Genomic DNA, 24,198 nt, shown 5'->3' on the forward strand with positions numbered 1-24,198 from the left:
TTGATGTATGATCCTGATTTATTTTGTTTGTTTTTCCTTTTGAACATTCATCAAGTTTAGGCAAAATGAATCAGTTTCTCATATGTTTTCATAATGCTGATAAATTGCACATATGGCAAGCAATAGTTACATAGACTAGAGTAACTTCTACAACAAATGGCCCAAAAAAAAAAAAAGAACTCTATTCAAATTTGAACAAAATGGATTTCATTTCTTCTCTCTCTTCAAATAAAAAATATTATTTTATACATGGTGTCAGCTTTTTTTAAAATCAAACACACACATACTAAACACATTTTATGTTTTTCAAACATTGAAACATGTTATTTAAACCATGGTACCAAACACATTTTTTGTTTTATGAACACTAAAAACACATTTCAACAACATTTTTAAATCACAATTTTCACATTATTTTAAACAATGATGTTTGGAATCTACTACCAAACCCCTAGCATGTATGAGACATAACATAGAAAACAGAATATCTTAATAAAAGTAAAACAGAAATATAATAGCAATATTATTATTATTCAAATCTAGAAATCACTTCTCATCAATGCACATCATATCAAAATCATATGACCCTTTTGGAACCAACATCCACACCCCCACCTTGCACGCTTAAATCCTCCTATGAGTAAACTTCACAGAGTTTCTTCCATATATGGACCATTTCATATATAAGGCATATGGAAGAATGCTGACATGGCTCCAAGTACTGACATTGTCTACCTTCGAAATTTCAAACCCATCCAAAGCCTTACCTGAATCATACTAGAGAAATAGAACTAAATAGCATACCCAACCTTGAAACAATGCAACCTAAATTAAAAGACACCCAAAAGGGCCAAAACTAAAACCCCTCTTCTAGTATCACTTCATTCATATGCTCTATTCCTCAATCTTCTCAACTGGGACTTCAGTGCTAGGTTCCACAACTGCTTCAGCTGGCTTCTCTTCCTCAACTGGTTTCTCCACCTCGGCTAGGGCTGCTTCAGCTGGCTTCTCTTCCTGTGGCTTCTCTGCTGCTGGCTCCTCTGTCTCAACCTTGGTTTCCTCAACCACAATATCCTTGGTCTCAACTTCTTCTGGAGCTTCTACAGATTCTGGAGTAGCTGGTTGCTCTGCTGCTGGGGCTTCAGGTGCTACTTCTTTTGGTTCTTCAGTGACTGGTTCTGGGGCAGCGGGCGCAGCCACTGGCTCTACCTTGATTGTCTCCTCAGTCTTTGTCACCTCAGTTGTCCCATTGATCTCAGGCAATGCTGATGGAGCTGATGCTACCTGCAATACCCGATTTATCTTAAATGAACTAACCAATTGAAAAAGGATCTTAAACAACTCTGTGCTTTGTTCGATCAATTACTTACACTACCATTACCTTATAGCAAAAGATTTAGGATTAATACATTGAAGAGAAAGACAATTATTAGTAAGCAATAGATAATATAATGCAGCCAATAACAACATAAATTTTTTCTAATAAATCTGTTCGAATTAAATTTACCATTTTGTAATTGTTTAATTTTTAGGCCAAATGGTAATTTATAATGGTAGTAGAGTATAGGTAATCATGAGATCAAACTGGCCTTTTCCTGATAATATAAGCTTTTGTGACAAATGATCATTTATCAATATCATTCAAGCCAAAAAAGAAAAACTTGGGTTGATCAAATTAATCCTCTTGTTAATAAAGTTGATGAATTGATCTATCAAAAGAGCTAGATTTAATTAGTTTGATATAAAACATTGCCGAAGCTCAAAGATGGAGTTAGTGCTATAGCACATGCACTAATATCATGTATAAGTGGCAAAAAACTTCTTTTTTTCTGTAGGCACCACAAAACTAGATGAAGATTGATTGATCTGTTACTCGTGAGAGACCTAGATTGTGTTCAGTAACAGAAGGATCATACGTTTTTTGTGATCGTAGTAAAAGCAAGAAAAACCATTCCCATTTCTGACACTACATATATGGTCAGGTTAATCAGATGACATAAACATAAATAGACAAGGGACTCTACGTGCGAAAAAATATGATTGTCAATGAGAAATGGCAAACGGGCTTGTTGAAAGCATCAAATATGACTCCACAAATACTTTGAGCTGTCAAAGATGGAATTGTAGAATCATCTATATATAACAGAAGATGCAAATGGGCTTTTCAAAAGCAAAGCACTAGAAAAATATATAAGCAAAAGTGAAGAAGACATTAGTTGATGAATACCTCAACTGTGGCCATTTGGGATGCGAAAAGTGAAAAAAGAAAACCGGAAGAGAGAAAATTGAAAGAGGTGAAATATGAGTAACAAAGGAATGAGAAAGAGTGCTTGTGAGTGAGAAGCTAATCAATGAGAGAGCTATATATAGAGATGGTGCGGAGAATACTAGAATTAATAAAAGGAAATGGGAGTGAGATTAGTGTGAGCACCGGCCTAAAGAATCTTTGGCAAGAAGACACCTCACGACACTGACACAAATTAAAAGAAATTGGTTAAGTACTTAAGTCTAGCTGTGAATGTTTTTCTTTTGTTTTTTAAAGAATAAAGTATATTTAGATAAGTATTATTTTTTTCTCCAGTTTCAAAATTGGAAGAAAATTTTTGCCCAACTCTTCCAATGATCTGTATGAGCTAATTGGAAGTCATTCTAGTTAATAATCACACGTAATAACACATTTTTTACTATGGTTTATTTATTTTTAATCTTTTTAAGTTTACCTTTTTTATTTTTGCTATTATACTTTACCCCTAAACTTTACCTCTTTTTACACTTACTCCTTAAACTATCCGAATGTACACTTACTCTTCTCTAAACTATACTATTTTTTATACTTACCTTCTTAAACTATAAGAATACATATTTACTTCCCTAAATATTTCACAAGTAATAGTTTAGGTGGATAAATGTGCATTCTCATAATTTAGGGGGGCAATTGTTACATGCGTAATTATTTAGGGAGGTTAAGTGTGTATTCTCATAGTTTAGGAATTTTTTTTTTTTTTTTAAGATTTTCAAAACATGTGGGAGATTTTTTTAAAATTTTTTGGAAAAAGGGCCATTAGGACAGTTTTTTTTTGACGAGGAAATTTTTTGAAAAGGGTACGTAGCTTTTGAAAATTAGGTTTTTTTTTTTCAAAAATGTGAGAATTTTTTAAAAATGACTCATATTTTTTTGAAAAAAGTTTAGAACTTTTGAAAAGATTTTTTTTTCTTTTTTTAAATTGACAATATGACGACGTATTTTGAAAAACATATGCTTCTGAAAACAGTGGGTATTTTTCAAAAGATTTTGGAAAGCAAGTATATTTTTTTGAAAAAGAGGTGATGAATGGGCGAAAATGTATTCTTCTAAAACATGGATGCATGAACGCGCGTACTTATATACGCAGGTACATGTACAATTTAAATATTGTGATAGGGTCTTAGCTAAGACATTGTCACAATATTAAAATTTTCATAATGAATTATGTCATATGTTACAATTGAAGTTTTTCATCAAAAACCTTCAACCATACACAATGAAAATTTTTTAATTCATACTTTCTTCTTTATCAATCTACATGAGTCTAAGTGCAATATTTAGCTTACTTAGTTTTTAAAGAACACCCATTTTAGGCAAGAAAAAAAAAAGAAAAAAAAAAGAAAGATAACAGAAGGCATGTATCATCAAATTTTCAATTAGGTAAATTATAAGTTTCGAATATTTAAACCTAAAAAATCAAAGTTTGTTAGGTAATAAATAAAACACCTTATATCACTATTCCAACTTTCTAAGCATTACTACCGTCTAAAATTTAAAATAAGTGAAAAAAAAATTTTGAATGTTAAAATTTAGTGAGAGTATTTTAGACATTACACAATGTAATATTTTAAGAATTATAAGCTTTGATTAGTGTTTGACTGAGAGTAAGGCTATAAACAAGCTGAGCTTTGTCGAATAGTGAATGTTCAAGCTGGCTCAACAGCAAAAGTAGAATGTTCAAGCTTGGCTTGAGCTTGATACGAGCCTACAAATAATGTTCAAGCTTGAACTTGTTATAAAGTATAAAAACTTGAGTTCGGCTTGGCTTGATTTGATTCATTGGTCAAGCCAAGCTTGAGCTCAATATCAAGCCCAAACTCAAGCTCAATATCATGTTTTTGAGCTTGAGATCCAACACAAGTATATTATCAAGCCTATATCAAGTTTATTATCTAGCCTATTTGGTTTGAATGAGTGGTCTCAACTTATAATTAATTTAAGTCTTAGAAGGATATAAGCTTACTTGTCAAGCTCATATCAATTTTATTACCAAACTCATAAATAAACCTAAACTCAACTTGTTTTGTTACTTTTGTATCGAGCCTTAGTGTTCACAAGTTTGTTCATGAACAATATTTTTTATTCAAGCTCAGCTCATTTATTAAACAAGCCTAAAATTAAAGCTTAAGCTTGGCTTGTTTATAAACAAACAAACATGAATAAGCTTTGTATCGAGCCAAAGCCGAGCTGTCTATGAACAGTTTGGTTTATTTACAGCTCTAACTGAGAGAATAATAAAATGACATATTTGCTCTTTAAGGGGAAAATTGCTTGATTTTAAAGTTTAAAGAGGAATTGTGAACTACCCTAATCATAAAGGATGAAAATTGTTTTTATCCGTAGTTTTTTTTTTTTTTTTTTTTTTTTTGTAAATCTATGTGTTTTTACTTAAAATGGTGCATAAATATAAAAATACAACAAAAAAAATACAAAAAATCATCCCAAGAAAACTGTATGTGAAATAGTAAATTTTGGTTCAACAAAGTTGACTAAAAAAAAAAAAATTCTAGAAACACAACATAATGGTACAACATTTTTGTAATACCTTTATAATTTTGTTATATCTTATTTTGACTAGTAAATAATTGACATTTTAGTAATTGTGAAAATATTATAATGAAAACAAAATATCTTAATATTCTCACAAGAGAAATATTATATTCACAATATTTTCATAACAAATCCTAAAGTAGTAGATTATTACAGGTTATTGTTAGTAGGCAAAAAAGTAATTTCATTGGTAAGTTTGAATTAGAATCAATAACAATTTACCACTTATGATTTGTTATGAAAGTGTTGTGAAAATTGTTGTTGATGTCGCACTTTTTTTTCACAGTACCTTTTTTTTAATTGTGGTTGGTTACAATATTATATATATATATATATTATTCTTTTAGGATTACAACTCATATACAGATAAAAAAAATAAAAATAAAAAGCGTGTTCAATAGGCAATATTTCCCCAAAAAAAGCTAGTTTTCATAAGAAAAATGCTACGTTTACAACATATTTACAACAAATTATAAAGTAATAGATTGTTACGGATTGCAATTGGTAGGTAAAAAAATATTTTTATTGTTAAATTTAAATTATAACTAATAACAATTTACCATATATGATTTGTTGTGAAAAATGTTGTGAATGTTGTACTTTTTTTTTCACAATACCTTTAGTTTTAGTTGTGGTTGGTTCTAGTATGCTATTTTTTTTTAACCTATAAAGAATTAATACCTCAACAATTGTGAAAATATTGTGGCAAAATGTTGTGATAATATTTTATTCTTTTAGGGTAATAGCTCATATGTAGATAAGAAAAATAAAAGGTACATTCAATAGGCGATATTTCCAAAAAAAAAAATAAAACAAAGAAAAAAGAAAAGAAAGCCAATGAAATAGTTTTGATTGGATAAACCAAAACTATTGTAGCTTTGCTACTGTGGCTTTGCTACTGTAGCTTTGAGTATTGACTCTTTTTATATATAGAAGATTAAATTGGAACAGATAACAATTTATCACCTGTGATTTGTTATGAAAATATTGTGAAAAATGTTGTAGATGTAGCATTTCTTTTTTCATAGTACATTTATTTTTAGTTATGGTTTGTCCTAGTATGATTTTTTTATTATATTATTTTGACCTATAAAGACTCAACACCTCTAAAAATTGTAAAAATATTATGACAATTTGTTATTTTAATAGAGTTCAACATGCGATATTAACACACAAAAAAAAGGGCCAATGGAACAACGCCACTTTAACAAACCAACACACAAAAAAAAGGGCCAATGGAACAACGCCACTTTAACAAACCAAATGCACAGTTTCTTTACTCATTTACACTATATATATATAATATATATATATATATATATTAAAATTAAAATTAATAACAATTTACTACTATAATTTGTTATGAACATATTGTAAAAAATGTTGTAGATGTAACATTTCTTTTTTTACAATACCATTATTTTTAGTTATGGTTGGTCCGAGTATAATATTTTTATTATTTTATTTTGGCCTATAAAGACTTAACACCTCTAACAATTGTGAAAATATTATGATAATTTGTTGTTTTAATAGAGTTGAACAAGCTATATTAACAACAAAAAATAAAAATAAAAAAGAAAAGAAAGGTCAGCAGAACAATGCCACTTGAATAAACCAAAAGCATTGTTCCTTTACCCATTCACACTTTTTATGTATAGAAAATTTTCGATTTTTTTTTATGAAAAAGGTAGAAAAAAATTTTTGAAAACATTTTTTAAAGTTGAAAAAATTGCATTTTCTGAAAATACTTTCTTCTTTTTTTTTTTTTTTGGCAAAAATTCCAGATTCCTCTTAGAAATGAAAGAAGGAAAACCTTCTTCTTCTTCTTCTTCTTTTTACAACACCAATATTTAAAAACACATTTTCTTTTAACGTGGTAAAGATGTTTTTTGAAAACATATATATTTTTTAAAATAAAGCCATAAATATAAAGGGGAAAGAGGATTACCTGGAAAATATAATGAATGACATAAATAAAAGGGGAAGGGCATGCTTGGAAAATAAAAGGGATGACATAAGGGAAAGGGGGTTACCTGGAAAATATAATGGATGACATAAATAAAAGGGGAAGGGGATGTTTGGAAAATAAAACAAATGACATAAATTAAAGGGAAGAATAGTAAAAATCCATAGATGCCTAGGTGGGATGGGATTTGTTCCCCGTAAGGGTACTTCCATACAAGTCTTAGGAGATGATCCAATACCGATCTAGAGAAACAAGCACGGCAAGATAAACAAACAATAACAACATGAACATAAAGATAAAGAGAGAGATATACATACACAAAATTATAGGAAAATAAAGCAACTATGAACAATAAACAAGGTAAAGAGAATGATTTTATATATGGAAATGATGTTTACAAGATAATAAAAGAGGATGGGATGGGTGTAGTTATTAATGAACTACCCCATCCCTACAAGCTTACCCACAAAAATTACAATAAAAAATGGATGAGGCTTTCTTGTGGTGGGTTCCCGAGAGGGAGAGGGAGAGAGAGAGAGAGAGAGATTTTGAATTTCTAGGGCTATTTTTCTAGAATTTTCTCACTTTTTTCTGACTTTCCTCATTTTATCCTCCTAATTTCTCTATTTTTCACTCATGAAAAGTTCCTTATTTTTTATTTAAAAAAAATGAAGGGGTATTTATAGGTGTAATATGTTACACCTAAGCTAGTTTGCCATTTTTGTGATCTCATCAGCTTATTTTGTCTTTTTCTCCTGCTAACTCCTAGGATGAGAAGTAGGTCCCTTGTTTTTGGCAGGAATAGTTCCAGCCTTTGTTGCCCCTCGGTAGAGTGAGTCTACTTAGCGAACTGGCAGACCAATTTCGTGCAGCTGTTTGGAGGCCATTATGAGCTCTGTTTTCTGCACACTTTACATGTTTGGAAAGCTCTGGATGTTTAGTTTCCAAAGGTCCTAGCTCACTTGATTTGGAGCTACGGTCGTTGAAATATCACACTCAGAAGGAAGGTGCACAGTGCTGAAAAATTATGTGACTTTTTTTCTTGAAAAATTCATATCTTCCCATCCAGGGCAGATATCGCTGAACCCTTTTTATGAAAAATAGCTAAGAACTTGTTCTTCAAGATGGTACATTCCGCTCATTCCAATTCCTACCCAATCGGTACAATTTATTGTGCAACATCGGGTAAAAAACTACCAGTTTTTCTTGAAAAAAGTGAAGATTTTATTATGGTTTTTGGTATTTTGGTCTTAACTACTGCAAAAATGATTTTTAAATATTGTGACCTTTTGATCCACCATCCAATTATATTGTATTTATTTATTTTTTACCCTCTTTGGCATTAAATTCACGATTTTGCACCTTTTTTCAAATTTTTTTGATTTTTTGGTCTCTGTTTTGACGTATAAATCAGGGTCGAACAAAATACAATATCGACAGGCGGCAGTTTGGGGCTTGGGTCAGTGTCAAGTGGAAGAATAGATGGGTTGACGGCTAGGCTAGGAGAGATGGATCAACAAGGAGTGGAGGAATAGGATAAAATAAATGAAAGGGAGAGGAGAAGAGAAAACTAAATGAACACTATGTGGGATGAAGAGGAAATAGGAAAAAGAAAAAAGGAAAGAGAAAATATTAATTAATTGGAGGATGAAATAACGTATTGATATTTTGGTATAGCTTTAAGCTACAGTACACTGCCATAAATTGTAGTTCTTTTTTTTTTTTTTGGTAGAAAGACGATTCATTAAAAACTAAGGAGGAACATCAAGCTCATTACAGATCCTATTAAAGAATCTGCCATTACAATCCTCATCTAAAACACTCTTATTATCCTTAAGAGGATTATCAAAACAAACAAAGTTTAAAACCTGCACAGTTCCTACTCTAGCTAGCATGTCCGCACAACAATTAGCTTGTCTGTAGCAGTGCTTTACTTGGACTTGTTGGAACAGCCCCAACATCTGCCTGCAATCATCCAAGATAAGAGAAATTATATTATTCTTAGAGTTCTACAAAATATCAACAATTGCTTTGGCATTAAGCTCAACAATGAGGGAAGGAATATTGAGATTATAGCATAATGAGAGACCATCTCTAAGGCCCCATAGCTCCTCCACAAAGCTGGTAGTTGTCCCAATTCTTCTTACAAATCCAGCAAGCCAGTTACCGTGCTCATCCCTAAGCAAACCCCCACAACCTGCCAGCCCTGGGTATCCATCAGTAGCCCCGTCCGTGTTAAGTTTTACCCAGCCATAAGGTGGTTTCTCCCAACACACCCTCTTGATAACTTGGCGTGTCAGACCCCTTGGTGTAGCAACACAAAACACATATTCCAGAGCTTGCTTTAAAATATTAGACTCCAAATTTGGATTTTGATTTCTCTTATTGAAAACTAAACCATTCCTACTCTTCCATATGCTCCAAATGGCAATAGGAAGAATAACTTTCAGAGGAATTTTCCCAGCAATGTGATTGGTGTTTGTCCTACCATTCATATCTAGCCATTCATGCAAATTAGACATCCAGAAACCGTGATTACTCAGCTGCACACCAAGCTGTCCTATCTCCACACCGATTGAGCCCAGGGGCAATCCTTGAGAGCATGTAAAATGGATTCAGCTTCCATTCTACAAATGGGACAAACCACATCTTCCATCACACCTCTCCTTGCAAGCCATTCCTTCACTCCAATGCTATTGTGAGCACATTGCCACTTGAAGGTTTTAATGCGAGGCAAAGTTAGAGCTCTCCATAGCCATCTCGCTGTGAAATGAGAGATTGGATTAGGCCCCATTGCAACTCTATAGGCACTCTTAAGCTCAAAATAGCCATTCGGATTCTCAACCCAAGCAAGCTTGTCACCACCTCTACTAGTAAGGGAAAAATGAGTAGCTTGAAGCTTTTCCTTAATTTCTGTGGGAAAATCAAAAGGCATTCAGCTCCAATCCAACCCTGATTCCACCACAATATCCTTAATTTCCCAATTGGTTGCATCCTGAGTTAGGGGGCCCTGAATGAGCTGTCTGAGAGGGCCTTCCTTTAACCACTTACCATGCCAAAAGCTTAGAGTACTACTCCTTACCATCCAGACACTTCCTTTAGTAAACACTTCTCTTCCTTTTTTAATTGTAGCCCAAACCCGTGAGCAGGGCAAATTCTCTGCATTTGTCACATTCACCCTTCTGTTGTTACAGTATTTTGATTGTAAGGCTTGAGACCAAGGAGCATCATTCTCAGTATGAAGTCTACAATTAAGCTTGGCTAGCATGGCTATATTTCTCCCCCTAGCTGATTGAAGGCCTAGACCCCCTTCTTCCTTTGTCTTGGTAACCTTTTGCAACCTGACCCAATGTAATTTCCTTGTTGATTTTGAAGTGCCCCAAAGAAAATTACGGTTAATTCTATCTATACCACCCAAAATTTTCCTTGGTAATAAGGTACACTGCATGACATAAGATGGAATGGCCGCTGTGGAAGCCTAAATGAGTACATTCCGACCAGCCAAAGATAATAAATTGGCCTTCCAACCCGCAAGTTTCTGCTTCACTCTATCCAATATGAAATTATAATCTTGGGAAGAGGCACCCGGCACCCTCATAGGAATTCCCAAGTACTTGCCAATGTTTGAAGTGGATGCAAAGCCAATGACATCACTCAAGGACTCTCTAGTGTCCCTATCAACATTAGGAGAGAAAAAAACTCTTGACTTAGCTTCACTCGTAGATTGACCCAACATACTGCAGAACATATCCAAGACATCTCTTATAGCTAAGAAATAAGTGAGGTCCACTTTGACAAAGAAGACAAGGTCATCCACAAAAAGAAAATGAGAGAAAGCCGGGCCACTTTGAGAGACTTTAACTGGCTGCCACAATTTATTGTTGCATTTCTTCTCAATGAGTTGGCCAAGGAAGTCCATGCAAAGAATGAAAAGATACGGGGATAATGGGTCCCCTTGCCTTATCCCTCTTAAGAGATAAATCAAATCAAGTGCTTCACCATTAACCAAAATCGAGGTAGAGACTGTCGAGACACAGCTCATAATGACCTCAATAAGATCCATAGGGACATTAACTCTGTAAAGAATATCTCTAATGAAACTTCATTCGAGCTTATCATAAGCCTTCTCCAAATCAATTTTCAACACCATATAACCCACCTTTCCTCTCTTTTTGCTAATGGAATGTATGACTTCTTGGACTACCCCTGCATTGTCAATACCCCTTCTTCCTAGAACAAAGGCAGTTTGGAGGGGGGAGATGAGCTTGTCTAAAAAAGGCCTCAATCTAGCCACAATGATCTTTGTGACAATCTTATAGACCATATTGCATAGACTTATAGGTTTATAATTTCCTAAAGTCTCTGGGCCTTGAATCTTTGGAATAAGAGCAATGTGGGTCCTATTCAAATAATCAGGAACTCTTCTCTCTACAAAGACCCTCTTCACATCATCAACTACTGAATTTCCCACAATCAACCAAAATCTATGAAAGAATCCAGCATGCGACCCATCTGGACCTGAAGCTTCATAAGCTTTCAAAGACTAGAAGGCAGCTTTTATTTCATCTTTCGTTGCAATCCCACTAATACTAATCCTTTCCTCATCCGTGAGTTTGACCAGCCATTGGGAAGCTGACAGAGCTACCCTAGGAACACTAAGGAAGGAGGATGTGAAAATATCCCTAAAACCAACCCTAATGTGCTCCTAAACCCCATTTTCCTCATATATTCATTCCCCCACTGCATTTTTAATTGCCAAAATCTAGTTTCTTTTCCTTCTCACCAAGGTTGAGACATGGTAGAAGGCGGTGTTCCTATCCCCTTGTATCATCCAGTTAAACCGAGACTTGAGTGCCCAAAGTTCCTCTTTTTGACTTAGAATCATATCAAGCTCTTTCACCAAATCTTTCTCAAGGTTTAGGAGGAAATTTGAAGGCTTGGAAGCTACTACCTGCTAAAGACCGCTTAATCTCACCATAATATTCTTCTTTTTAACAAAGATATTACCAAAATTTTCTTTGTTCCACTCAGAGGAATTCTTAGAAAAGAGATCAATTGCCTCTCCAAGGCTATGCGGTTGTCTCCAAGCCTAAGTTACAATGCTTGGGAAGGTGGGGTCTGTCAATCAGCAAGTTTGGAACTTGAAAGGTCTTACTCTCCCTATGTTTGTTCTTGGAAGCATTTCAAGCTTGACAGGGCAGTGATCTGAGTGGCACCTTGTGAGATGCATAACTCTAGCATTCGGGTAAAGTAAGCACCGGCTAGGATTAACGAAGAATCTGTCTAGTCTTTCTTGAATAAGAGCATGGACTTCCCTTTTATTTGTCCAAGTGAATCACAGACCAGTAAATCCAATGTCAATCATGTTGCAATTATCTAGACACTCCTTGAACAGCAAAGAACTACTAACCCCAACAGCCCTTCCCCCAAACTTATCCTCAGCTGAGAGAGTTTCATTGAAATCACCCGCAAGAACCCATGGCATATCATGGAGCTCTGCAAATTTATTTAAATTATTCCATAAGACGTGCCTTTCGGCACTCCTAGGACTAGCATAAATTGCAGAAAATAGCCAGATAGAATTAGAATTCCATACCTTAATTACGGCATGAATCTCTCACTTGGTGTTGGACAGCGGGTTAACCTCCACCCTATTTGCATTCCAGAGCATCCAGAGACCACTAGCATACCCGATAGTGTCCATGTGAATCACACCATCGAAAGGGAGACGGTCGGTAATCTCTCTAGCCCTCTCACCACTAACTTTTGTTTCCATCAGAACTAAAATAGTCGGGTTGTGGTTCTAAATCAAAGGTGGGCTTCAAAGCTTCCCTACAAGAGTTCATTGTAGCTCAAGTGATGAAAATATTAGCAATATCGCCGCTATTGCAACCTCATTTTTGTTATATGGGTAGCTAAAACTGAACTTTAGTCTTTACTCTTTATCAATACATCAATTGTGTGATCATAGACATAAACATGGTCCACTATCTTACAAGCCTTCTAAATCTTTATATTAAAAATTTTGAGGCTGAACAAGGCCTGTATATTGGTTCACATTGATAATTGCACATCACATGCATCATCTAAAAATATGTACCATCAAATATAAAAATGAGAGTATGAGATGACTAAATACAATAAATCATTGTACTCTGAAAAAAAAAAGTTTTTTGGTTGTATTTTTTACTAATTAAACTCTAATCTTTTCCTAGTAAATTATCTATCTACAGGAGAAATGTACTAAAACATTTTCTTTATATATACTTTGCTATTATCAGAAAATAATGCAATTGGGATAAATTCGTTATCTTGTCTTTTGTTCATATTGGTGTCTTCTTCTTTTTGAAATCTTTTATTTATTTGCTCCAACCTTAAGCAAAGAATAAAAGGACATGTAAATTAATTAGAAAAACAAAAGAATGAACTTGTCATTGGTATATTCTAATCGGTTTTTACATCGTAAAACCTACTTAATAGAACTCTTTGTAATGGGTTCAACCAACCAACATACTGTATTGAGAATGATTTTGCAAATTCAGATCATGTCCAAATTTCAAAATTTACAATTCCTATCATTTTAAATTTTCTACTAAAATTATAGCCAAACTAGGAAATTTATAAATGATGGGATTTTAATTGATGGGGATGCAAATCTCAACATTTGTAAAACATTTGCTCATTTAACAGTTTCTTCATCTAAACACACTAAATTTGGCAAGCCTGCATTATGAGCAACCACATGATTCAAAAACACTTTGAGCATTGATGTATGCACCATTTCACTCCCCCTTCCTCTATGAAGGAAATGTTAGAATTGATGCAGCAGCTGTACACATTTCAATTTTTCATCAGCTAGTGCAGACTTCCAAATATCAATGATGTGTGCCTTGCTCGATCATGCTTTGCTGTCGGTTTAATTGAGCTGTATGATCCTGATTTACTTATTTATTTTTCCTTATAAATATTCATTAAAGTTTTGGCAAAATTAATCAGTTTCTTATATGTTTTCATTATATATATGGTTGATAAATTGCATATATGGCAAGCAATAGTTACATAGTTAATATAGTGACTTCTACAACAAATGGCCCAAAGAAAAAGGAACTCTATATTCAAATTTGAGAACAAGGATTCATGATTCCATTAAGCATCCTGCTCCTTTGACAGGTTGGAATAAAGTTGATACCATCATATTATGTGTCCCATCTAATATTATAGAGTAGTGTTGACAAATGATTTATGTGCACCAAGGCCACTGCCCCAGTTAGAGATCAAGCATAAAGATCAAGCATGTATGAGACATAACATAGAGAACAGAATATCTTAATAAAAGGAAAACAGAAGGATAATAGTAATATTATTATTATTCAAATCTAGAAATCACATTTCATCAATGCACACCATATCAAACTCATCTGACTCTTTTGGAACCAACATCCACACCTCCACCTTGCACACTTAAATCCTCCTATGTATAAACTTCACAGAGTTTCCTCCATATATGGACCATCATATATAAGGTATATGGAGGAATGCTGACATGGCTCCAAGTACTTACATTGTCTACCTTCGAGATTTCAAACCCATCCAAAGCCTTACCTGAATCATAAACATAATTAAACTAGAGAAATAGAACTAAATAGCATACCCAACGTCCTTGAAACAATGCAACCTAAATTAAAAGACACCCAAAAGGGCCAAAACTCTTCTAGTATCACTTCAATCATAAAGCTCTATTCCTCAATCTTCTCAACTGGGACTTCAGTGCTAGGTTCCACTGCTGCTTCAGCTGGCTTCTCTTCCTCAACTGGTTTCTCTACCTCAGCTGGGGCTGCTGCTACTTCAGTGGCTTCAACAGTCTCTTCTTTGGTCTCTTCCTCAGCAACAGGTTCTGCTTTCACTTCTTGAGTCTCTTCCTCTGGCTTCTCTGCTGCTGGCTCCTCTGTCTCAACCTTGGTTTCCTCAACCACAATATCCTTGGTCTCAACTTCTACTGGAGCTTCTACAGATTCTGGAGCAGCTGGTTGCTCTGCTGCTGGGGCTTCAGGTGCTACTTCTTTTGGTTCTTCAGTGACTGGTTCTGGGGCAGCGGGTGCAGCCACTGGCTCTACCTTGATTGTCTCCTCAGTCTTTGTCACCTCAGTTGTCTCATTGACCTCAGGCAATGCTGATGGAGCTGATGCTACCTGCAAAACCCGATTTATCTTAAATGAACTAACCAATTGAAAAAGGATCTCAAAAACAACTCTGTGCTTTGTTTGATCAATTACTTATACTACCATTAACATATAGCAAAAGATTTAGGATTAATATATTGAAGAGAAAGACAATGATTAGTAAGCAATAGATAATATAATGCAGCCAATAACAACATAATTTTTTTCTAATAAATCTGTTTGAATTAAATTTACCATTTTGTAATTGTTTAATTTTTAGGCCAAATGGTAGTTTAGCAAGGTAGTAGAGTATAGGTGATCTTGAGTTCAAACTCGCCTTTTCCTAATAATATAAAGCCTTTGTGACAAATGATCGTTTATCAAAATCATTCAAGCCAAAAAAGAAAAACTTGGATCGATCAAATTAATGATCTTGTTAATAAAGTTGATGAATTGATCTATCAAAAGAGCTAGATTTAATTAGTTTAATATAAAACATTGCCGAAGCTCAAAGATAGAGTTAGTGTTATAGCACATGCACTGATATCATTTATAAGGTGGCACATAACTCTTCTTTTTTTAAGGCACTACAAAACTACATGAAGATTGATTGATCTGTTACTCGTGAGAGAGCTAGATTGTGTTCAGTAACGGACCAAAAGGATCATGCTTTTTGTATGATCGTAGTAAAAGCAAGAACAATCATTCCCATATCGAAAACTATATGGTCAGGTTCATCGGATGTTGTAAACATAGACAAGGGACTCTACGTGCGAAAAAAAACACGATTTTCAATGAGAAATAGCAAATGGGCTTGTTGAAAACATCAAATATAACTCCACAAATACTTTGATCTTTCAAAGCTGGAATTGTAGAATCATTTATATCAGAAGATGCAAATGGATTTTTCAAAAGCAAAGCACTAGACAAAAAATATATAAGCAACAGTGAAGAAGAGATTAGTTGAATACCTCAACTGATGCCATTTGGGATGCAAAAAGTGAAAAGTAAAAGAAAACTTGAAGAGAGAAAATTGAAAGAGGTAAAATATATGAGTAACAAAGGAATGAGAAAGAGTGCTTGTGAGTGAGTGAGTGAGTGAGGAGCTGATCAATGAGAGAGCTATATATAGAGATGGTGCGGAGAATACTAGAAATAATAAAAGGAAATGGGAGTGAGATTAGTGTGAGCGCTTGAAGATTCTTTGGCAAGAAGACAACTCACGTCACTGACACAAATTAAAAGACATTTGGTAAGTCTAGCTGTGAATGTTTTTCTTTTGTTTTTTTAAAGAATAAAAGTATTTTTAGGTAAGTATTTTTTTTTTCCTTCAATATCAATAGCTTTGTACACCATTATTTGTATAAGCCAAATGGTGGAGGCCATAACTCACATCAGTATCATATCTTATAAGTGGGTTTCTCTGTGTTTTGTAAGGTGGGACATCATCAGTACTGGCTATATATCATGCATCCATGTTCTAGGATTTATCTTTTCGCCATTGTTTTTGTGTTATCATAGACCCTACCATGAATAAGGTTGCCTCTCTATTTTTCCCCCTGAATACGATTACACAACAACAGGGTGTTAGGGCCTCTTTGTTAGTATTATTTAAATAACATAATTCGTATTTTTACAACACTTTTTTATCTATACGTATTTTTACAATACTTAAATAATATTACTAAAACAACATTACTAAACGGACCTTCAATCTCAAATTTTTGAGTTAATTATAAATGTTTAACCGACTACTCAAAGTTGACCGAAAGTTGAAACATTTCAACTTGTAGCTATAAATGTTTTATTCATAATAAAATGATTAAATTTTATGTTAGCCATTAACTTATAACAATTCTCTTCTCTTTTTTGAATTTGGATCTATCTCTAAACAAAATATTAACACTAATTGGATTTAGAAATGAGAACATTCTGATATGAATAATTACAATTCGCCTTTCTGTAGCCATTAAATTAGACCATCTTATGATTTTTCAATTTTAAGAGTTGTTGTCACGTACCTTTTATGGTTGAGTGTATCTATGAATATAATTTTTTTCTTTATTTAAGATTTGGCTTGAATTCAATGTTCTAATACATTGCACCCGATGCAATATGTACAAATCTAAAATTTACCTATATTTGCATTGTGTCCAATCCACTGCATTAGACTCAAGTTTTGCCCATTGGATATGACTTACCATTGCTGGTAGAATTTTTTACCTGTCATTTGAGTATATCTGACTATCGATAGCCATAAACTTATGTTGACACAAATTCCTGTACTTGAATCTTTTTTTTTCCCCCACTGCATGCCAAGAAAGCATGACTCAGCTGGCAATGGTCTAAAATTGTATTATTCCATATATGGAACAAAACAACAGGTACAAATTTAAGATTATAAAATAAATTAAAAACAGGTACAAATTTAAATGACTAGATTCTTCTTTATGAATGTTATGTAAACAATTTTTTTACAACAAATTTTAGATGATAATAAGTAGTGTTATTTGCTGTTATTTGTAGATAAAAAAAGTAAGTTTAGTGGTGAAATCAAATTAAAATCAATAAAAACTTGTCATATAGAATTTGTTGTAAAAATATTGTGAAGACGTAAAACCTCTCAATTTTTTTTTCTTTTTGAAGAATGATGAGATTTTAATACTCTCTCAAAATCACACTAAAGGGGTGTTTGGTAAGGGATTTTAAGCAATATTTTTCAATGTTTAAATAACATTACACTTATTTTTACATATTTTTTCACTCACACGTATTTTCAAAAAATATAAATAATGTTACTAAAATAACATTGTCAAACGCGCTCTTAGACATCCATACCATACATTATGGTTTAAAAGAATAAAAAAATAAAAAGAGAAAAAGACAGCCCTTCTGTAATTGTCAAAAAAATAGGTGGCTTTAGCTTTAGTAGTCACTTTAGTTTTTGGTCAAATTCTTTAAGGTTTTTTTTTCGTTCACAAATCACAATTCGATCACAACTCTTTATTTTAAAGAACAAGAAAAAAAAAAACCAAAACACACAAGTATGGAGTGGTATGGACATTAGCCAAACAAAAGGAAACAACGGCTCAAAGGGCGGTGCTGAATTGGGACCCACATCACCAACTATGATCATTGCCATTCGCTGAGCCCCACACAAAAAAATAAAATTGCTAGCGTGGCCATCTTTAACTTCCTTGATCCTTCATTCAGCCCATTACCACCTAGCTTTGGGAAACCGCCCTTTCTAAAAGATGGGGCCATGGGGCCCCACCAGGTTATGCTTTCCAGGTAGGACTCTCGTGACTTGGGACCCACTCTTACAGCCGTCTCTGATTTTGCCACGCCGGATCGTATTCATCGTTCTGATCATTACCTCGTAAAATACTAATATGTCGCCATCCATCTCATCAAGTAACGCTATGAACACACGAGAAATTATCATTCACAACTGTTGATTGTCAAAAAAACTGTTGATTGTCAAAAGTTTACTGGTGTATTTAGACCCATTTTATTTTATTGGAATTGAAAATTTATTACTGAAAGTACTATAAATAAAAGTAAAGGTTAACTGAAATAGTACAGTAGAGTCCATAAATAGTATTAAAAAATATAATAAAATTCATAAATAATAGCAAAAATAAATTAAATACTGAAATAATTTTTATTTTTCATTGGTATCCAAATCAATTACTAAAGTCATTTATTTATCATTTTTTTTAATGTTTTTACTTTTTAGACTTTATTTGTATCAACTACTAAAGTCATTTATTTATCATTTTATTTTTTATGTTTTTACTTTTTAGACTTTCACATCTCATTGAGGTCTAACTTCTTAACGTGATTCCTATCAAAAAAAAAAAAAAAAAAACTTCTTAACGTGACATTGAAATTTTTTTTTTTTTTTTTAAGATAAAGACTGACATTAGTAAGTGTATGTTTGTATTCAGCTTATTTGACTAACTTTTAACTTATAGTTTTTATATACAACTATATAACTTATGATATCTATACTATTATTTAAGGGGTTTTCTTTGTTTAGATTTCTCATTTTTTAGTTTAAAAATACTCATACATCCTATGTTTAAGTAGAGATAAAATTAAAGGATAATTCGGTAAAAATTTAACTCTAACTCCCACTAAAAAATAGGATCACTCTCTTATTAATTTTTAAATTGATTTATTCACTTATAAATTAGATTTTTAAAATAAAAATTATATATACATATAAACTAATTAAATACATTTTTTTTCTATAAAATAGGACTACTAAAAAAAAAGCCTCATTGCACGCACGAAACTCGTGTGATGAGGCTAGTATATAAATAGTTTATTTGGTGTGTTGTACCCGTATTGTATCAGTATTATACATGTGTCATAATAGTGTCTTATTTGTCATATCATATCATAACTTTTTAAAAATTGGTTTTGTCGTCGTGTCGTACTCGTACTCATGTCTGTGTGACCATATCTACGTTTGTACATTCTAGAATACAACTTTTTTAAATCTTATATTTTCTCATATTTTCAAAGAACAAGCATATTTTAATCTACTTTCAATAAAAAGCTAATTAAATTTATCTCAAACAAAAACGAAGTGATCCTTTGGGTATTCCACAGTTTTCACCAACTTATTTACATAGTGTTTATTAAAAAAAATATAATTTTTCTAAAATTTTTTTTATGTTAAATGTGCGACAAAAATCTAAAAATTATATTATTTATAAATAAATAAAAACACTAAAAGTTGTATTATTTGCAAAAAGATGAGATTTATAAAAAAAAAAAAAAAAAAAAAAACTTTTTCCAAACACTTGCCAATATATTACACAAATGATTTATTATTAAAATAAAAACTTTATAGTTTGATGTATCAATATTTCATAATGTAATGTGTATCCCTTTGCGCCAATTACAAAATAAATCAAATAACAGATTTTATTCAAAAATTAAATCTTATTAGAACTGTCCAAATCCACAATTCATCATTTTTAAATCATATTAGATTGCAACTTTGATGAAATAAGATGATCATTCCTTAGCTTGGTATGATCTATTATTTCTTAGCTGAAATGATACATGGCCATGAAATAAGAATCAAGCGGCACAAATTAATTGGATGATAGAATTGTGGAACTACCGATCTATTATTTCTTAGCTGAAATGATTCATGGCCATGAAATGAGAATTAAGCGGCGCAAATTAATTGGATGATAGAATTGTGGAATTACTTTTCTTCTTCCATATTTTAGACCTTAATTTTGTGGAATAATATATTTATTAAAGGTGAAAGTTGAAACAGGCAAGAATAGGAATCTCATATCAATTTCCTAAAAAAGAAGAATCTAATACCAAAGCATTGGGTAAGTATGACATAACTACCTAAATAATTTTTCTATAGGGCCTACCTAAATAAAAGTTTCTGACAAAGGCTATAAAAAAAACTATAAAACTCCTAAAAAAAAGGCTATAAAACAAAAATATAATTAAGATAATTAATTAATTAATTTTTTTTTATTTTATATATTTATATTATTATTTTTACTATGATATACATTCATTTTCATGGTAGATTGTAAATTTTTAATACTAAGATTGACATTATTTTTCAAATTTTTTTTTTTTTTACAAATGGTTTCATAAACCATGATCAAACCAACCAACCCCTCATTATGCTATGCCTCCCAAATTACACAAAATTCAAGGGCAATTCCATAAGTTACTCGTAAGAGATCCAAGAAGGATGCTGGTCATAATAATTTTATTACGCTTATTGTAGATCTCTACAGTTTAGTAATTAGTACATACACAGAATTTTTTTTTTCTTTTTTCTTTTTTCTTTTTTCGATAATGGTACATTCACAGATGAAATTGAATTTTGGACTTTCACATAGAATGCATCGAGATGTTTTTTGTTTCTCAAAAAAAAGAATGCATCGAGATCCGTGTCATCGTGATTCGTGAACCATATAAAGTGAATTCTCCTTCTCCACCGTGCCGTATCCAACATCTAAAATACTCTATATAATGTATTGGTTAGTGCAAGAGTTTTTATATGTTACACAAAAAGGGCTTCACCATCTTTACCATAAACGTAAATCTGTAAAGTGAAAAAAGGTTGATGGAAAGTTGGACGGTGGAGAGGTCCCCATTTTCATCATGGGCCCCTAGTACGACGACTACCTATCACTAGCATTACACGGGGAATTGCCTAACGTGGGACCACATAGTATATGCTAGAGGAGTAGAGGTAGACTAGACTTTCTGTTCTGTTACACCTACAAGTTACAACTATACATGGGGCCCATGGATATGGACACCGTTTTTGCCTCCTAGAGCATCCACACCAGCTCATTTATTTTACACATTTATTTTTACACTAAAAACTTATTTTTTTTATTTTACACATTTATTTTTACAAAACACCCACATCAGTTTATCTATTATAACCTATCTTTTAATTAAATAATCAACTTTATCATATTTTTTATTAATTCTCTTTTAACTACCACTATACATACGCGTCCTCATTCTCTCTTTACCCATTCTGAAATTGCTCTCTCTCTCTCTCTCTCTCTCTCTCTCGGTACCCATTTTCCAGATCTCCTCTCCGATCCGACGAGCCACGAGCTCCGATCCGACGATCCACCACAGCTCCAAGCCACGAGCTTCGATCCGAGCTCCGATCTACCATCCACAGCTCCGATCGACCATCCACGATCCATGAGCTCTGTGTTTGTGTATCTCTGTCTTTTTTTCTTTTTTTTTTGAGCAAGTGTATCTGTGTGGAGGTGTTTGTGCGTGGGTGTGTTTTTGTGCATATGAGGAAAAAGAAGAAGATGAGCAGTTAACTGGGAGAAGAGAGAAAAAAAAAACGAGCGAACTGGAAATTATTAAAAAATTGGATAAACGAGCTACAGTAACCGTGTTTATTTACACGGTTACTGTAGCTCATGGATGGATTTTCACATTTTTAAACATTTTTACATCCACTGATGTGAGTGTTTTTTTGCTCAAAATTTGTAAAATTGATAGTTTTTTCTGTTTTACAAGTTTTTACATGAGCTAGTGTAGATGCTCTAATATGTTTAATAGCACTGGCTATTAAACACAAGCTCTTCCTTATTTACATTATACACCATCAAGAGCAATGCTACGATTGCACAAAGAATTTTACAACACATTTACTGATTTTTATATAGATCTACCAATAAAATCACATATTTACAATTACAAAGTTCTTGGTGCAGTAGTCATTCTATAAGTACAAATGTTTGAGAAGTGCGAGGTAAAAATTCAGGTTCAAGTGTCTAAGAGAGAGTTTCACATACATATACTTAAATTATTCTAGAGTAAAAGTTCTATTTTGTATAAAAAAATGAAATCACATTTTTATTTATCATTAATAATATTCTGCATTAATAAATATGTAATTTTTTTGTGTTTGAGAAATCTAAAATCATGCTTTTATTGACACAATAAAATCTTAAAAAAAAAAAAATGAAAACATAGTTCTATACGGGGAAAGTGATAGACAAGTCCGCTCATAAACTTCTGAATTCTGATGAATCATCACCTAAAAGGACTTTCACAGAGTTGGTCCAATAGCTGAATCATTTAGGAGTTTTTTTTTTTTTTTGAGAACCAGTAATTTTTAACCTGCATGGGACCCACCAGTCAACGGATAGTCAAAATTCTCATTGATTCTCTCCTTTTTTTTTTCTTTTCTTTTTTTTTCAAAAATTTGATTCTTAATGATTCTTCAGAGTTTATGATTGATTTAAAATGTCTCCCGCGTGTATACACGTAAAATCAGGCTGGCATCTCACTCTCACTCTCACTGACTCACATCAGCACGGTAAAAACTGAAAATTGCTAAAGAAGTGACCAGGATTGTGATTTATATTATGATCACCAGTTCATTTGGATTCAATATGTGTCCAAATCAGAAAGGACCCAGAATTTAAAATTTATAATTTAGAGTTAGGGCAGCTTTACTACTGGCTATATAAAATTGGTTGATTGAAATTAATATTTTTTTAATTTTATTATTAGTAATTTTTAGCTGTTGGGTTAATTTTTTTGCTTTTGTATATATTATTTTTAGAATTTAAATCTAAAAAAATGAAGAAAATGTTAGAGTTACAAACTTTTCAAATTGCTAACATGGTGAGTGGTTTTTGGTTAGCGTTATATATTTTGTTTTAGATTCTAAATCTATAAATTTTTTATGGTATTTTAAATTAGAAAAATGCTAGAACTATAAATTTTTTTTACAAATTACTGATTTGGTGAATGGTTGTTGGTAAGTAAAAAACGATATAAGCGGTGGACCTAAATGAATCAATAGAAATTTGCTACCTCAATAATTTGTAAAAATGTTATAAAAAAGTTTGTAACTATAACCAAGGTTGTCAAAATCGAAATCCTACATAAGATCGTGGAAAGTAGGTGGGATCGTAGATTATAGGATCGGATTGTGGATTGTAAGATCCTACATTATTTGAGGAAAAAAAAACAAGAACTACACATTAGTATGTTAAATAATCATATAAATTATACATTTATTGATATAATTACCATACATTACTACGTCTATTTGTAAACATCATTTAAAGAGACCAAAAATCTCAAAATGTAACACTCTATTAGGATTTTTTTTTTATTTGGGTCCAACTGACACACTCTCTATATTAGAGTAGAAAAATTTGGTCTATTGGAATTTTATTTTTCATTTAGGTCCAGTTGAGCCTTTTATCAAATTAAAGAAAAATTACAAGAAACTAAGGTTGTTTGGGATCGCCAAAATCGTACGATCCTATCGATCCTGAACGATCACAAAGATCCTTGAAAGATCCTGATCGTTTTGGGTAGATGAGATCGTAAAATCACAGGATCGTAGGATCCAGATCGGGATTTTGACAATCATGACTATAACATTACTCTTAAAAGAATCAATGATATTATTAACGGGAGCAAAGTGTGTAATTTTATAAAACAAAATTGTTAAAATTAGTACTATAGATATATATATATATATATATATATATATGTGTGTGTGTGTGTGTGTGTGTGTGTGTGTGTGTACACATACTAATATTTTATAATAAAAATTTGGGGATTGCCACTCAGTAGTACGGGTTTGTTTTAATATCGTTTATTACTGAAAATATTGTAGTAAAATAATTTTTAAATGTGTTAATAGTGCCGTGGGACCT

General features: G+C 32.5%; 2 protein-coding genes across 2 annotated transcripts; both read right to left on the minus strand.

The window, feature by feature from the left end:
• Positions 1-522: 522 nt before the first annotated feature.
• On the minus strand, positions 523-2,361 carry LOC142637242 (uncharacterized). Its single transcript, XM_075811524.1, has 2 exons — positions 2,228-2,361; positions 523-1,284 (listed from the first exon to the last, which is right to left on the minus strand). The coding sequence occupies exons 1-2, from the start codon at positions 2,240-2,242 to the stop codon at positions 895-897; spliced, it is 405 nt and encodes a 134-aa protein (XP_075667639.1). The 5' UTR covers positions 2,243-2,361; the 3' UTR covers positions 523-894.
• Positions 2,362-14,164: 11,803 nt separating this feature from the next.
• On the minus strand, positions 14,165-16,357 carry LOC142636585 (uncharacterized). The gene is made up of 2 exons (XM_075810850.1): positions 15,952-16,357; positions 14,165-15,010 (listed from the first exon to the last, which is right to left on the minus strand). The coding sequence occupies exons 1-2, from the start codon at positions 15,964-15,966 to the stop codon at positions 14,558-14,560; spliced, it is 468 nt and encodes a 155-aa protein (XP_075666965.1). The 5' UTR covers positions 15,967-16,357; the 3' UTR covers positions 14,165-14,557.
• Between the last annotated feature and the right edge of the window lie 7,841 nt (positions 16,358-24,198).

The sequence above is a fragment of the Castanea sativa genome, chromosome 5 (assembly GCF_040712315.1).
Source record: "Castanea sativa cultivar Marrone di Chiusa Pesio chromosome 5, ASM4071231v1".
Taxonomy (NCBI): Eukaryota; Viridiplantae; Streptophyta; class Magnoliopsida; order Fagales; family Fagaceae; genus Castanea; species Castanea sativa.